The sequence below is a fragment of the Pollicipes pollicipes genome, unplaced genomic scaffold (genome assembly GCF_011947565.3).
Source record: "Pollicipes pollicipes isolate AB1234 unplaced genomic scaffold, Ppol_2.1 Scaffold_3087;HRSCAF=3621_pilon_pilon_pilon, whole genome shotgun sequence".
Lineage (NCBI taxonomy): Eukaryota > Metazoa > Arthropoda > Thecostraca > Pollicipedomorpha > Pollicipedidae > Pollicipes > Pollicipes pollicipes.
The window spans coordinates 24,637,183-24,653,490 of NW_023596225.1; the positions used below are offsets into that span (position 1 = coordinate 24,637,183).

The 16,308-nt window shown below is 58.0% G+C and overlaps 2 protein-coding genes across 2 annotated transcripts; both read right to left on the reverse strand.

The window, feature by feature from the left end:
• Nucleotides 1-4,389: 4,389 nt before the first annotated feature.
• Nucleotides 4,390-9,214, reverse strand: LOC119089920 (uncharacterized). Its single transcript, XM_037212725.1, has 7 exons — nt 9,049-9,214; nt 8,393-8,546; nt 7,301-7,433; nt 6,889-6,933; nt 6,399-6,425; nt 5,778-5,886; nt 4,390-4,448 (listed from the first exon to the last, which is right to left on the reverse strand). The coding sequence occupies exons 1-7, from the start codon at nt 9,071-9,073 to the stop codon at nt 4,390-4,392; spliced, it is 552 nt and encodes a 183-aa protein (XP_037068620.1). The 5' UTR covers nt 9,074-9,214.
• A 1,310-nt stretch (nt 9,215-10,524) lies between these two features.
• On the reverse strand, nt 10,525-16,125 carry LOC119089921 (uncharacterized). The gene is made up of 9 exons (XM_037212726.1): nt 16,051-16,125; nt 14,652-14,770; nt 13,956-14,141; nt 13,460-13,578; nt 12,722-12,899; nt 12,208-12,309; nt 11,622-11,735; nt 10,813-10,908; nt 10,525-10,566 (listed from the first exon to the last, which is right to left on the reverse strand). The coding sequence occupies exons 1-9, from the start codon at nt 16,121-16,123 to the stop codon at nt 10,525-10,527; spliced, it is 1,029 nt and encodes a 342-aa protein (XP_037068621.1). The 5' UTR covers nt 16,124-16,125.
• Between the last annotated feature and the right edge of the window lie 183 nt (nt 16,126-16,308).

The window sequence follows — 16,308 nt, forward strand, 5'->3', positions numbered from 1 at the left end:
CTCGAGAGCCGCTCCAAGAATGAAGAAGAAAGGCAGAAACCGGTAAATTCCGAACGTCCGTCTCCCCGGCCACGCTTCTAAAACGCGCCGAAAATGCTTGCTTTGAAACATGTGCTGGAGTTCGGCCTGGAAAGCAATTCACGTCATTATGATACTTATGTTTCGAGCCTCTACAATACAAAGGCAGCCCATAAATCTTAAAACAAAACATATCAATAAATTGCCAGCATGACACAGCACATCTATGGTAAAGCTCATTCTCAATGCTCTAGTGTTGCTCTGCAGGCACAGCCTGGCAAAAAGGCTGCAGACAAATTTGCCTGTTAAGCTGCCGTGATACTGCCTGGCTGGTGATTTTTAGGCATAGGCAACAAACCCTGCTTGGCAGGTACAGAGGCCCTCAAGCCCAGTACCAGCCCTGCAGCAAAGAAGACAGGATGGGGTACTTTGTGTAATGCTTTTACAAGTTTGAGGCTGGCCAGAGCAGCCAAAGAAGGTTAACCTGGCACAGCTCAATTGTGTCTGGTGTCATATGGTACATGAGAGGTCTCTCCTCAATTCTGCCTGGCCTGAAGCAGTCTCATGAAATTTTATCTGTTAAACTTGAATGGTACTACTTGGGTGGCAGATGCAGAGCACCAGAAATATCCTCTGTACATAATATATTGAGCCCTATGCCACACATCTAAAAAAGGAGTCTCTCAGTATAAATAATTCAGAATATGCACAAAAACAGCTGAGGTCTCTTGGATTTACGGCCTATGAGTTGCATGAAACTCTGTTAGGTCATCTAGGTGTGCCTCAGTGACTGTGCAAGCCTCATTACATATAAACTACCTAGGTTCTCAAAACAGATTTACTAATTTTGATCAATTTTAGCAGATTTTGCTAGATCTTTCACATGGAAACAGCTTATCCAGATTTGGCGGATTAAGAATGAATATTCTATCCCATGTCTGCTACATACAGGCAGGCCACTTACATACATACACAGGCCACTTACATGCATACCCAACTAGCTACTCAGAAGCATGTACCATATTTATATAACAGACATTGCCTTGTACCTACCCATCTTGGTAAATCTGTACAAGAGTACATTTTGCTGCACACTTATGTACAGTGCTGGTAAACCCATCAAATATATGATATTTGATTTTTCATCTCAATCATTAATACCAGAATAAGCAAATCAATGCACAAAATTGTCTTTCAAGTCACCAACCCATGGTAGGGTGGGTTCAAGCCCTTTTAGAGTTTTAGCACTGCCTGCCCACATCTGGGATGGGTTCGCAGTCAAGAGACCTGCCTGCCATGCATAAGATCAGGTAACATGCGACAAGAGGGCATGCCAGCTGAGCTGAGGAAGCTGAGAGGAAGAGGATTGCTGCACATCAATTTTTGCCACAAAGTTATGCCAATGTTACAAAGTTTCAGCATTGTATGGTGAGGTCAGGTCTCATGAGACAGGCACCTCTTTGTGTGATCACGCTGCCATCCAAAGGCAGACAGACAACAGTGATGTTGTAATAAATGGTGCTTATGCCCTCTAGCCTATAAATGGCCATATCAATTACAAAAATCCACCCGCTTAAATAATTTGAAAACAGCCTTGACAGTTGCCAAAACTTAAATGCCAGACACAAAACCTAAAAATAGAACCAAAAATGCTAATACCCCACCCAGCATCCATATCGACCAATAACAAACAAGCCTATAACAAGCAGCATTGTCGCCATAACAAAACAATTTCTCGAGAAAAAGCGCCAATATCAACCAAATACACCGACAATCTCAGCAATACTCTTCGTAACTGTCAATTTTTGCCAGTGTCGCCACAATCATCACCTCAACGATTACCGCCGTTACTCTGCAAGTACGATAACGCCACACACTAAGAAAAGTCGTAGGACCAGCTCACTCTGTTCTTATCAAACACCGAGCTAACGCAGCGCCGGTTTTTGTTCCTATGATTGGCGTGCGATCTGTTCTTGGCGGTAACCCGATGAAATGGCAGCTTTCATTGGCTCAAAGGAGGAAACATAACGGAATCTCACAGGAGCGAAAACACCTACATGCTAACGGATAATCTGGCGCGGCAAGTTCAATTGAACACTATTCTGTCGTGGGGATCGCATATTCGTTTCATCTTTGATTGGCATCGTTGTTGTTTTCGGTACAGTAACTGTGAAGAAGGGTTGTGGGCTTGTACTTTATGATGTGTCCGAAAAGGTATGCTAAATTATGTGCTTTGTCCGAAACATACACACAAATGAGCACTGCACTTGTTTCCGTATGGTATAATCATGATTTATGGTATGTCTTAAAAACGTCAATTGGTGAACAATTCAGTACTGTATTGCCAGGTATATATGTATGCCATGACCCCAGATTTAGTCAAATCTCAGTTAAAATCATTAGCACTTTGTGCATGAAGTAGAAGCAATCCTGAAACATGATCCATAGGGATGTCTATGTTTCCTTTTCTTTCAGATTTTGACAATTAGTGTCACAAGTTCTACCTGCAGGGAAACATCAGAAGAGATGACAGATGGAGTCTGAAAAGGAGATTGAAGATTGCATTGAATCCCTTCAACATTTAAATGACACCACTGAATTTCAGAAAAGATGCATGTCTCAGATTTCTCTTGCTGTCAACCTTAGTGACACCTGTGTGGACAACTATTTCAGCCATAAGTTGAAGATTACAGAAGATGCAAATCAGCAACATGTTAAGATTAAAGTAAGAAATGAAACTGGCAGTGTATTTCATCCAGATTTTTGGAAAATTGTTTTTGGGATACATTTTCCCAGTGGAGAAAACAGAGCCACCTTTAATTCTTGGTCCCTGTTGAAGTCATGGAAGCAGGGTGATGCCCTTGATTTTGATCTCCCCATCAAGCCACTCCAGAATGGAGTCCAGACTATTGTCTGCAACCTAATCTTCAGTGTCCCAAGCTCATATGTGGATGACAGTGAGACACCCCATGAGTCCCAGGCAACCCGCACATCTCTTCTGGCGCTGCCACTGTTCAGCACCACCCTGGATGAGCTGCATGCGCTGGAGGCGGCGTCGGCCGTCAGCGCTGTGCCGCCGCCGGCTCCGCCGACCGCGCCGCTCCTGCTGCCGCCGCCGACCGTCGAGCTGGTACCGGCGCCGCCGCTGGAGCTGGGCGTGGCGCTGGCGCAGCGGTGCGCGCCATCCGAGCGGCTGGCGGCTGCGCTGCGGGACGGCCGCTGCCGGGAGGACGGCCAGGAGTCGGCCGTGTCGGCGCGACTCTGGGGCTGGCCGGTGCGACTGGCCGCCTCCGAGCCAGCTGGCGGCTCGCTGCTGGTGGCTGGCGGGCCGCGGCTGGCACCGCTGCTGCGGCTCCAGCGCGCCATGCGCCGCCGCTTGCCGCCGCCGACCGTTGACACCGTACGCGTGCCCAGCCACGTGCTGGCGCGCCTGCGCGGCCTGCTGGAGCGCGTGCAGGCGTGGAGCGGCGACCCGTCCCGCCTGCTGGAGCTCTGGTCGGCTGTGCTGCAAGGCGTCTCACACAGACTGCCACATGTCTAAGACTACAGACTGTCACACGTGTAGGCTTACAGACTGTCAAATCTAGTGCTTCAGACTGCCGCATGTTTAGTAGCACCGCCAGGGGTGGCGGTGCCCGCCTTGACCCAATGTTTTCAGTGTATTGTAAGTGTAACTGAAAGAGTAAACTACTCCGTCCATGGCGAGAAGTCAAGGACTGTGGCAATGCCTTTTCGCGACATATTGTTACTGAATGTTCAGTGTTTGCTCAAGTCCACAGCTGACTTACTCTGAAGGAAGGGATGAAAACATTTACATAAATGCCCTAGTATCACAAGCCATACGATAATGGTTTCCTTATCGTCGAAAGATGATAACTGCCACGTGCACCTCATGTGTCTGGCATGACGCGCATCCCTTTCATTCTCGGTGTGATTGTCACTGTGGTGTTTTGCCTTTGATGACGCTTTGGCGTGTGATAGCTGCGGCCTTCGTCGGCTGCTTGTTTTTTGTATGGGTATGTCGCTTAGTGCCTGACAACAAAATCGGTTAAGTGGGAGAACACCCGATGTGTTTCGGCGACGAGAAGTTAATGATCCGAGCCCATCAGACTGACACCGAGCGTTCGCCATTCGGTGAGCGATGGACGCGGGCAGCGCAATACTAATAGCGAGAAACACTGTCACAAATGCATGCTGCTTGATGGCTGATGCCGTATACGTGACGCAAGACGGACCAAGTTAAAATATACTCATTTATATTATTCTTTGTGTCGTGCTGTGCGACTCGCATTGGGTCCATTCTGAGTCTGTTGCAACTAGATAATGCGGATACTGAGATGTGGGTATCACATTTGCGTTGCAGCGGGTCAGCTAGTCTGTTGTCTCCGAGTTGCAATCTGGAGTAAGTTTGGGCGTATCGATTGTTGAAGCTGAGGGCGGTCAATGTCATTGGTGAGGAGCGCAGAGCTGTGCTCCATCACGACAGCCCTTTCCCAGCGTTTATGGATGGCGTCTGACCTGACTTTTGGCCGAAAGTCAAACAAAATGTCCAGGACTGGAACAATTTCCTTCCGTGTCGTCTTCCCAAAAGAACACCATGATAATTTGCAATGCAATGCGCGCAATTTATTGCCAAGAACTCTACGCACAAATATGGTAAAAACTGCCGACAGCCGGCGAGTGGAGCCGATTAACCATTTACATATGAGTACCGACCAGGATAACGCATTCCCTAATATTTACAAAATGCTTCGAACGCAGGAATGAAGAGAATGTTCAGTTTGGGACGCAAGGATGTTGGCGTACGCCAAACAGCAAGACGACGCGTGATCGGGACACGGACACGGATCGTTGACATGGCTGATGAGTTATCATCTAAAACGGACCAGCCTGAGTGGATTGCGTTGAGACATTTATTTAAACGGTAACTGATATGATGGCAATCACACGTGCTCGCCTTTGTACACGTCATTGCAACAACACGCTGGACGTCTTTGGCGTACTTCGGTGGATCAATCTGCCCACCAGGTTCTGCCGAGCCACGTGGGGCAACCGCAGCTGCCGTGACCCAGGGAGCCGCTCAGGCGGGCTTCCTGCGCGTGCGGGCGGCCGGCCGCGCCGGCTGACACTGCTGGATCTCGTGTTTGACGGCGGCGGCGCGGCGGCGCGTGCTGCGCACCAGCGGCGGGCTGGGCGGCGTGGCAGGCGTCTCGGCGGGCGGCGCGCGGCCGCGGCCGGCGCGCTTGGCCGGCCGGGCGGGCGGCGCGGCCGCGGTCGTTGCCGGCGCCGAGGTCGGGGTCAGCCGGCCCGGCGACACGTCCTCCGGCGCCGCCAGCCCAGCCGGCTCCAGGCCAGCTGGCGGTGCGCAAACACGGTCACACACGCGCACCCGCTCCTCTAAGAGTTGTGAGGCGGGACGTCAGAACTGCAACGCGTAACGGGAGGCAAAAATTCATTTTCATTAAGTGGCGACAGCTAGCCGAGTTCACAAGTCGCAATCAACGCATCGCCCAGTCATAGATAACAGTATTATTAGCCTTATTCCTAAGAGGAAAGCCAGGAGACTGGAGATTGCTTCGAAAAAGGCATGCTGCCGAAATATCAACCCAACTACATCTCCATTCTCCTGGTTTTTCTCCGAGGAATAAGGCTAATACTTCTGTATTATCTATGTGAATAATGTTCTTTGCTACACACTGAATAACGTACATTCCCCAGTTTGGCCAGGGACTGGGGGGGTGTCATGCACACTTACGCACCTTGACTGCTGACGGCCGCTACTTCGTCGTCCTCCTCGGACAGAATGCTGTCTATCAGAATTCGCTGGTTCCATATTTCAGTGAGCAGGTACATGTGTCTTGCGACAAACTGCAACGGAGATGGCAATTAGTGAACAGCCATGTGCATTGGGTTACGTCATGCTCTAAGCACCTACAACTGAGGATCAACCTAAACACGCCGCCGAGCCGACCACAAGGACGCGGTGCGAATCGGACTTAATAAAGAAATGCGGGAGTCACGACGTCCCACAGACGCACCACCTGCCGCGGCCTCTCAGCGGCCCCAATCCTCGTGCGTGTCTCCACACCACGCTACTCTTCCCCGTCTTCCGGAGAGCGTCGCTTTATCCCGCGTCGCCCGCTGCCGCCCCGCGCAGACGGACCGCGCCCACTCGCCTGCTCGCGGCCGGGCAGCTCACGCAGCAGCTGGAGCGCGGCGCCGTTGGCGGCGGCGGCGTCGCGGTGTCGGCCGACCCAGCTGCAGATGTCGGCCTGCGCCAGCCGGCCGCGGCAGCGCGCCACGCGGGCCGCCTCCAGCAGGGCGTCCAGCTGCTCGGGCGCCGGCGGACGGCCCAGCACCGACGCGGCCGCCAGACGCACCTGCGGCGCGGACTGGTGGGAGTCGCACTGCCCGGAGGCGCCGGAGCACGGGCGGAAGGCGAGGCGAGAGGTGCCGGGGCGGACGGGGTGGCCTGCTGCAGTGCGAGCGGACGGGCGGAGAAACGGAAGTCTGCGAGCTGATGCCTGACCACAGGTTCTGACTGAGTGGTCCACTGGCACTGTTTCTGGTGGTTAGTTAGACTCTATTGGGACCAACGGACACGCCAGGCGGCGGTGTTCCGCTGGCTTTGCCGTACATTAGATGCTACCTTTAAAGGCTGTCTGTTAGATGACCAATCGCAAATGTGGTTGGCCGTATTACAACCCAACGTCAACAAACGCCTCAGCCTCAGCCTTACCTCACTCATACCACTTGGTGCATGTTCACGCAAAAATGTTGTGGAGGTCCCAGCAATATGAGAGCCCCGGTTGGCTGTTACAGCACCAACGCAACCCAGCTGCCAACTGCACGGCCGGCATCACCGCTCACCTTCTCCTCGAGCAGGGGGTAGAGTTGGTCGGCGCCCTGGCAGTGCTCCAGCGCCAGCGGCACGTCGTCGGCCAGCACGGCGGAGCGGCCGGTCTGCACGCTCAGCGAGAACGCGAGCAGCAGACGGCGCGGGCAGCTGCAGGCCGCGCAGTCCGCAGCCGGCGGCGTGGCGCAGCGGCGCCGGCGGCGCGAACGGCCGGCGCCGCAGCAGCGGCGAGGTGCAGCGCGGCTGCCGCTGCAGCCAGCGGGCGTCGCGGCCGAGCGGGCTGCCGAGCGCGCCAGCCGGCGCCGGCAGCTCGCGGCCGCTCTCGGGCGGCGGCGCGGCGGCGCCGCTGACAGTCACGCTCGGCGCCGGGCTCGGCCGCCGCCGCGCCGCCGCCGCCGCCGCCGGCGGCGCCGGCAAGCTCGGTGCCGGCTTCGGCCGCTTGCTGCGGACCGGGCCGTCCAGCGTGATGTGTCGTAGCGTGTCCAGCTTGATCTGGGTGTCCTCGGCGTCCTCGCAGAGCAGGTCGGCCTCGATCAGCAGCGACAGAAACTCGGCCGTCCTGCCGGCTGCCCGCACGCCGTCAGACACACCCCGCCCCGAACGCTCGAACGCTAGCAACAGCGGCGACCAGTCCGGCGCGCGTGGCAGTACGAGGAGCCAGCCAGATACACCGCGTAGTGGGAGAAACACGTTGATCGAGGGAAGCACAACGCCACCTGATCACAAAATCCATCTGGCAGCCGGCGGTCGCAGACCTAGGCTGGCACGATACCGTCAACGCCCATTTACTCGACCGCACAAGGTTGTTATTCTTACGACGGATCTATCGCAAAACAGCTTCATTATCTGGCTTCCGCAAACGCCATCCATTTCTGATTCATGGAGTCCGGCTACCCCTGCCTAACGTAACAGAGCCCGCCCGGGACAGAGGCACCCATCAGAACCCGGTTACCCCCGTCCAGGGCAACAGAACCCGCCCGGGACAGAGACACCGACCAGAGCCCGGTTACCCCCGTCCAGGGTAACAGAGCCCACCCAGGACAGAGGCACCGACCAGAGCCCGGTTACCCCCGTCCAGGGTAACAGAGCCCACCCAGGACAGAGGCACCGACCAGAGCCCGGTTACCCCCGTCCAGGGCAACAGAACCCGCCCGGGACAGAGACACCGACCAGAGCCCGGTTACCCCCGGCCAGGGTAACAGAGCCCACCCAGGACAGAGGCACCGACCAGAGCCCGGTTACCCCCGTCCAGGGTAACAGAGCCCACCCAGGACAGAGGCACCGACCAGAGCCCGGTTACCCCCGTCCAGGGGAACGGAGCCCACCCGGGACAGAGGCACCGACCAGAGCCCGGTTATCCCCCTCCAGGGTAACGGAGCCCGCTCGTGACAGCGGCACCGACCAGAGCCCGGTTACCCCCGTCCAGGGTAACGGAGCCCGCCCGGGACAGAGGCACCGACCAGAGCCCGGCTACCCCCGTCCAGGGTAACAGAACCCGCCCGGGACAGCGGCACCGACCAGAGTGCGCAGGCGGTGTGGTGGGCCGACTCCATCTGCTCGCGGACGTAGTTGCGGATCTCTCGCGGGCAGTGCATCCACACGAGCACGGAGCCGATGTGGTGGATCGTCTCAAACACCATGCCCAGCGTTGACAAGTGCTCGGCCACGCACGCTGGCCGGTCACGCCCGAAAGGTCAGAGGGGCGGGGCGGGACGGGGAGACGATTGGAGTCGGACGACGGGCAAGGTCGTCGGAAAGAGGCGAAGCCGAAACGCAGTGGCGGACCGGTAATCCCTTGGGTCGAGTGAAAACTAGCTGGCCTTTCACAAGAACAAGCTTTTCATAAGAAAGCCCTATGCCCACGTTCTTTGAAGGGCCACGTTGTTGAGCATACTTAAGGAGAGACGGCTTTTCATCTTATTTTTCCTGGAATGAGCAGAAAATTATGATTCCAGAAATAAGTTTTCCAGCCCAGCAAACCCAGAGCACCTGCACTGTTGCCGTTATTGGGCTTTATCAACGGCCAAGACGCCACGAACAAAAACATTGGCCTAAGCAAATTACCCCCAACTTGCACTTGCTTCCCATGACAGTACGACACAACGCCGCGACACAAACACCCAGGCACCCCAACAGCTGCCCGTCCCCGCCGCACGGCTGGCACAGCCACCCACCGGGCTTGTCGACAGCCATCCACATCTTCACGCAGCGGGCGTAGAATGCAGCGAGCGCGGCCAGCTCGAGCGCGTTGCGGTCGGCCGTGGAGGGCGGCACGCAGGCGCACAGGGACGCCAGCCGGTGGGCGTCGGCCGCCACGCGGAAGTGTTGCGTGGTGCGCGTCAGCAGCAGCGGGTCCGTCAGCACGGCGTCCAGCAGCGGCAGGGCCGACCGCACCTGGTGGGAGGGACGGAGCTCAGCGTTGTCAGCGAACGAGTGTCAGCGCTGGGACATGGCAAGTCAGCACCTGGCGGCGGACGGCAGGTCGGCACCTGGGGGGGGGGGGGGGGTCAACAGGTCGGCACCTGGCCGGAACGTCAGGTCAGTACCTGGTGAGCAACGGCGATTTAGCACCTGGGAGAAGGGTGACGGCAGGTCAGTATCTGGTGAGGCATTGCAGGCCGGCACTTGTGAGGGAGGACAACAGGTCGGCACCTGGCGGGGAACGACAGGTCAGCATCTGGCGGGGGACATCAGGTCGACATCTGGGAGGGGGATGGATTGCAGACCAAACCCAGGGAGCAGCAGGCGTTTTGCGGCGATGCGGGGCGACTACTAGAAACGGCGTGACATGGACGCGCCGCATGCACATGAAATACACAATTTCGTGACGCGTGCTGGAGCTTGCTTTCAATGCATGTAGTTCTCAGACACGACCGCCTAATATAGATGACCTGAGCTTCACAGCACGGGGTCGCTCCGCTCCTGTAACGATTCCCGTCGCGCGCGGCAGCGGCCTGACACAGCGCAGCCGGATCACCCTCGTGCCGGGGCTGTCACGGACCTCGTGGCGGTGATAGTGGCGCCAGGCGCGCGCCACGGTCCAGCGGAGCTTCAGCAGCGGATCGTCAGAGGCCGCCGCCAGCGCCGTCACAGACTCCAGCGCCTGCTCCTCCTCCTCCGGCCAGAGGTGCAGCTGCAGCAGCTCGCAGGCCGCTGTCGGGCAGAGTGCGCAGCTCAGAGGCCGCACGGCAGCCGGTCAAAGCGCAGGACACCGCCGGATGGCACGCTCGGGTATAACGACAACACGGGGCTGAAGCCGGCTGTTGTCACCGTACGTGTCCAGACAACAGCTCGAGGGGTTCAAACTCTTCGGCGACAAATGATTTCAAAGCGAACTCGATCAAATGACATTGTTTGGTCATGAGACGACTGTAAGGCCGTTAGTAAGTTGACCGCTAATGAGTCGGTCGCTAGTGAGTCGGCCGCCGGTAAGTCGGCGGTTAATAAGTCGGCCGTCAGTGCATCGGCCGCTAGTAAGTCGGCCGCAAGTAAGTCGGCCGTTAATAAGTCGGCCGCTAGTGCATCGGTCGTAAGTAAGTCGACCGCTAGTACGCCGGCCGTAGCTAAGTCGGCCGTTAGTGCATCGGCCGTTCGTGCATCGGCCGCTAGTAAGTCGGTCGTTAGTGCATCGGCCGTTCGTGCATCGGCCGCTAGTAAGTCGGCCGCTGGAAGTCGGCCGCTAGTTTGTCGGCCTGTAGCGTAACACCTAAGCGTGAGTGAATCAGTTCACGGGTGGGGTTCACGGCCAAGCCTAGTCATTGCGTTCTTCAGCCGCACCTTCTACGTCACTACCAATGCTTAATAATCAGCTCCGCCGAGTCCCGGCGTCCTCCCCGTGCCGCGGTGGACGTGCGCGGCGTGCCCTCACCGGCGATGGCGAGCGCCGAGTCGCCGAGCCGGTCGGCGGCGCGGCGGACGAGCCGCCAAGCGCCACCGGCCTGCAGCCGGTAGCCCAGGCCCGAGTGCAGCCGGGCAGCGCCCAGCACCACGGCCAGCAGGTCGGTGGGCGGGTAGTCCTCCGACTCTGTGCGGTCCTGTCGGCGCCGGGGCCGCTGGTCAGAACGCCGGGTCTGGGCACGGTCACAAGGTCACGCAACTGGGGCATGGTGGCAGGATCGGGTCAGTGTCACAGGGGTGGGGCAAGGTCAAAGGGTCGGGTGAGGGGCACCAGGCAACGTCAAGAACACTGGGTCACGGCGGCTATGAGGTCACAGGGCAAGGTCACAGGGTCACGTCAATGTCACAGGGCCACGTCAATGTCACGGGGTCACGTCAATGCCACAAGGTCACGTCAATGTGACAGGGTCACGTCAACGTTACGAGGTCAGCGGAGGCGCGGTAGCCATCCGATCCTGTGGGGCACTACTTGATACTGCAGACCACGGGTCAGGTCACAGGGTCACTGTAGATCCTGGCCCCATCACCATCCTCAGGCCTTCCCACGGCTCTCTCGACGAGCCACTTCCTGTCGCCGCCCTGGTCCATCAGCAGCTCGCCTCGTCTAGCCGCCACATGTCACCTGTACTACATCTGAATCAGTGGTGTTCCTGCTCCAACAGCGGTCCACAGCTGTCAGCCCTGGTCTCCTGGATCAGCCCCCTGTCCCCTCCCCCTGCAGCGGCCGCACCACGCCCCTGGTGCGGCGCCAGCCTCGCACGCGCAGCGCGCGGCGGCACGACCGACCGACCGTGTCGAGCAGCGCCCGCGCCAGCTGGACCGCCGCCTGCAGCGGCTGCAGCGTGGCCGCCTCGCGCTCCAGGTTGATGGCCAGGTAGTCGGGCACCACCGTGCACGAGGCATCCAAGTCCACCTCGTCGTCCGGCTGTTCCGGCCGCTGCGTGAGGCGCGCCAGCGGCGACAGCTGCGGCAGCGCCGGCGCGGCCGTCGGTCAGGCAGGCGCGCAGGGCAGGCGCGACACGACACGGCACAGCAGTACCGGCGGCCGGTGCGAGGCAGTCAGGATGTCGCACTAAAACGCTCAACAAGTTTCCCACCACGCGACGGAACCACTGGGAGTATGACAGCTAACTGGTAAGTGGTTTGAGGCATGCCAGAGTACACAGCTTGGTTTTACAAACTCTGACATCGCAAGGACTTGCTTATCACAGCTCATATAATATCGAAGGTTTATCAATACTATTAGCAATATAGCAATTAGCTCAGTATCAGCTCAGTATCAGGGCGATCAGCCACCGTAGCGAACATGGGTTCACGCTTAAATGTATTCAACCTGCGATTTTCCGGGGGCGCAAATAAACCACGCCAGCCTCTGCCCACACAGGAGTCACGCAGCCTTCGGAGCGGGAGCACCGGCCACCGCGGGTTCGACTCGCCTTGGACGCCTCCATTTCGACCCGTTTCCGGCTGAGGCAGAGGTGATAATTGGCGACGCACAGGTTCAGCGCCAGCGGAGAGGCGGCGCCGTCCTGCCCCACCTGCCGACGTCAGTGCGCGGGGTCAGCCCGCCCGGCCGCACAGCAACACCGCGCCTCGTTCAGGCCGGACGGCGGGCGAACGGCAGACGGTCAGCAGCTCAGCGGGATCAGTAGCGACATGAGACGCCGCGGCTCGTCAGCAACGGATCAGTTCGCAGGCCGCGACAAGGAACGCAGCAGCGAGTGGAATAGAACGATCGCGAGGGCAAGCAATGCCAAAAGGAGGGTAAACTTTACAGACGACGGCGAATGTAGGACCATTACGAGGACGAATGGTGGTTCGAAACGACCACCCCAAAGTTCAGCCACCGACAAAACTCTTGTAATTGCTGCCTTCTCTCGCTCAGCGGCTACCGACGACTCGAGCTGCTCCACTGCTCTCCTGCCAGGCAGCAGGCCGTGCCAGCCGTACCTGGTCCGTCAGTATGGCCACGGCCTGGGCGCAGTCGGCGGCCGCCAGCTCGGCGCTGCGGCCCGGGTCGGTGCGAGTGCGCGTCACCAGCATCCACGCGCGGTCGGCCGGGCGCAGGTCGGGCAGGGTGGCCAGCTGCTCCAGGGCCGCCCGCACCGGCACGCTCAACTCCTGGGCGCTGTGGGTCACGGCAGGTCACACGGGTCGCCCAGCTTCCGCCCGCGGAGCATGCGCCGGGGTCAGAAGTCTCTGGGTCGGGCGAGGTCGGCGGACGCGGCGCTGGCGGCAGCACCCGGCGAACCGACACACACACACGTGACATGACCCACACAGCGGAGCAAGGTGACGGCAGACAGCTGACGCAAACGTGACGCACTGACGGTTGAAGCTGTAGAAAGCTGGCTTTTGGCACATGCCAAGCGCCCACCAAGCCCCACGAAGGATGCCAGCACCTGCGGTCGTTGCCGACGGAACAAACAATTGCTATAAAAAAAACAGGAAACAGGATCCTCTCACAGTCCCGTTTAGCCAAAGAGACGGTACGATATGTTCTATCGGACTAAAACGTAATGCTTCCTGCCGATTTTAGGGGAAATGTGACATGTTTTGCGTATGAATCGAAAGAATCGTTCAACATGTACTTGTGTAATAGACCACAAGCCTATCATCTAGCCACCACATACGAGACATGCTGCTCTTGGGACACGTCCATAGGAAGCGTGGTGGCCATCCACTAACCTGATCAGCACGTACTGCTTCACCTCTATCTTCAGCAGCCGGGCGGTGTCCGTGGCGTCACCACTGCCCCGCTGCTGCTCCCCCAGTACCTCTAGCATGACCTTCGGCACCGTCTCGCCCTGCGGGATCCACAGACCTTGTTAAGTATTCAGATATGAGATACTGGTGGTTTGGACTGAAATTAGGAAGAAACCACCACGCCAAACTCCAGTGTATTAAGATTACGGCGCATAGCAATCACAGCCCATCCAGCTAAGGCTCTGTCGTGAATGTGAATCTGAAAACGACCGATCAAATGCCTCTTGCAAAAAACCGACAAAAAGCAGTTAGTTCTAGCCCAAGCAGACGTGTTCGCCTTTTAGACGACAGCCAAGCCAAACCTCCCGCCAGACAGTGCTGTGTACTCCCCACACAGTTCTCACCTCTCCCACGACAGTTTTCACCTCTTCCCAGAGAGTTCTCACCTCTCTCCAGATACCCCCCCCCCCTTTCTCACCAGACAGGCGGTGTGCTGCCGGCGAGCAGCGTCGCGTTTGACCTTGGCCCAGCCGGCGAGCAGCTGCAGATGGTGCTGCGGCGCCAGCGGCAGGGCGCGCGCCAGCGCCCTCAGCGCCGCCGCGAACTGCTCCCGACCGCGCAACGCGTCCGCCAGCACCTGCACCTTGCTCGCCACTGACGACGACTGCCGACAGACGGGAGTGACAGCCGGGGCTCACGGGCTACGCTTCCACGTGGACAATGCGGGTTTGCATATCAGTCGCGCCATGAGTCCCGGACGCTAATGGACTATCGACGGACGGAGCGAGGTAGGGTACCGTGATCAACGTGAGGGCTGACTTTCTGCTTTGGTGTCGACTGGTGTAACCGAAGGGTGATATGGACCGATACGCAGTGACAAACGGAAGTGCTTCAGCCATCCCACCTAGACTGTATGTGTCATCAGCGAAAACAAAACTGAATACGAGACTGAAACAATTCTACGTCACATGCAATCACGTTGGTTTCCAAGCATAAGTGTCCAGTGGTGGCCAAAGTAATGCAACGCGGCAATGTAACACATCATCCATCCGTGGCAGTAACGTAACCACTTTGAAAGAGAGATGAAAGCGAGTTCGAGATGGCACGGGCTGACGGTAAGACCACTTGGCGTCGCGTTCAGCCGATAGTAACCACCGGAGCGTGAGAAGCCCACCTTGAGCTGGCACGGGTCGCAGGCTGAGGCGGTCGTTAGGAAGAGCGTGAGCACATCCACGGCCTCGTCCAACCGGCCAGCCCGGTTGGCCAGCGTGCCCAGGTTCCCGGCTACCGTCGCTGGGGGTCAGCCGAGGTCACCTGGAGGCGGCGCATGCCAGGCACGACACGCACGGCGAGCAGCGGCCGAGGGGAGTGAGCGGGCCTTCCGCCCCGGACGAGGGAAATTCGCCCAAGGCATCGATGTCTAACGGCGAAGTAGAAGTGGCGCTTCACGTATATAAGTCACGGCGGTCCGTGGACAACTCAGTTGGTCACATCGTCAACGACCGGACACAGCAACTGACACAGCACAAGACAAACCGACGGCTCAGCCACACTCGCGCCAACCGCGTGCCCCCCCCCCCCCTCTCCTCTCCCTCTCTCTCTCGCTCTCTCTCTCTCCCTTTCCCTCCCCTCTCCCTCCTTCTCTCTCTCTCTCTCTCTCCTCTCTCCTCTCTCTCTCTCTCTCTCTCCTCTCTCCTCTCCTCTCCTTCTCTCTCTCTCTCTCTCTCTCTCTCTCCTCTCTCTCTCTCTCTCTCTCTCTCTCCTCTCTCTCTCTCTCTCTCTCCTCTCTCTCTCTCCTCTCTCTCTCTCTCTCTCTCTCTCTCTCTCTCTCTCTCTCTCTCTCTCTCTTCTCTCTCTCTCTCTCTCTCTCTCTCTCTCTCTCTCTCTCTCTCTCTCTCTCTCTCTCTCTCTCTCTCTCTCTCTCTCTCTCTCTCTCTCTCTCTCCTCTCTCTCTCTCTCTCTCTCTCTCTCTCTCCTCTCTCTCTCTCTCTCTCTCTCTCTCTCTCTCTCTCTCTCTCTCTCTCTCTCTTCTCTCTCTCTCCTCTCTCTCTCTCTCTCTCTCTCTCTCTCTCTCTCTCTCTCTCCTCTCTCTCTCTCTCCTCTCTCTCTCTCCTCTCTCTCTCTCTCTCTCTCTTCTCTCTCTCTCTCTCTCTCTCTCTCTCTCTCCCTTCTCTCTCTCTCTCTCTCTCTCTCTCTCTCATCTCTCTCTTCTCTCTCTCTCTCTCTCTCTCTCCTCTCTCTCTCTCTCTCTCTCTCTCTCTCTCTCTTCTCTCTCTCTCTCTCCTCTCTCTCTCTCTCGCTCTCTCTCCTCTCTCTCTCTCTCTCTCCTCTCTCTCTCTCTCTCTCTCTCTCTCTCTCCTCTCTCTCTCTCTCTCTCTCTCTCTCTCTCTCTCTCTCTCTCTCTCTCTCCTCTCTCTTCTCTCTCTCTTCTCTCTCTCTCTCTCTCCTCTCTCTCTCTCTCTCTCTCCTCTCCTCTCCCTCTCTCTCTCTCTCTCTCTCCTCTCTCTCTCTCTCTCTCTCTCTCTCACTCTCACTCACAGCCCGCTGGGCCAACCGGCCGCAGCTGCGCTCACCGAGAACGCTGGACCACCAGGCGGCGTCGGCGTCGGCCAGCCGGTCCCCGAGCGGCGTCATGCCACGCAGCATGGCGAGCGCGGCGGCCAGCAGCGGCGGCGCCGGCGCGCCCGCGCCGCGCAGCGACTCCACCAGCAGCGTATGCGCCTAGGTTGCAAGCGCGGCCGGCGGCGACGGCCTGCACATGGGGCGGCAGCGGAGCGCAGGCCAGCAGGCGGGCGGCGTCGCACGCCAGCTCAGCCAGCCCGGCCGACACC

What these genes read in the sequence shown, in the direction of transcription:
- LOC119089920 (XM_037212725.1), bottom strand. Translation starts at nt 9,073, where the DNA reads ATGTGGATGGCTGTCGACAAGCCCG. An exon ending in GATGGCTGTCGACAAGCCCG is followed by an intron (nt 8,547 to 9,048) that starts GTGGGTGGCTGT and finishes GTGACCGGCCAG; the next exon opens with CGTGCGTGGCCGAGCACTTG. An exon ending in ACCCCCTGCTCGAGGAGAAG is followed by an intron (nt 6,426 to 6,888) that starts GTGAGCGGTGAT and finishes GCCTCCGGGCAG; the next exon opens with TGCGACTCCCACCAGTCCGC.
- LOC119089921 (XM_037212726.1), bottom strand. Translation starts at nt 16,123, where the DNA reads ATGCTGCGTGGCATGACGCCGCTCGGGGACCGGCTGGCCGACGCCGAC. An exon ending in CTGGTGGTCCAGCGTTCTCG is followed by an intron (nt 14,771 to 16,050) that starts GTGAGCGCAGCT and finishes GCTGACCCCCAG; the next exon opens with CGACGGTAGCCGGGAACCTG. An exon ending in TGGCCATACTGACGGACCAG is followed by an intron (nt 12,310 to 12,721) that starts GTACGGCTGGCA and finishes TGACGTCGGCAG; the next exon opens with GTGGGGCAGGACGGCGCCGC.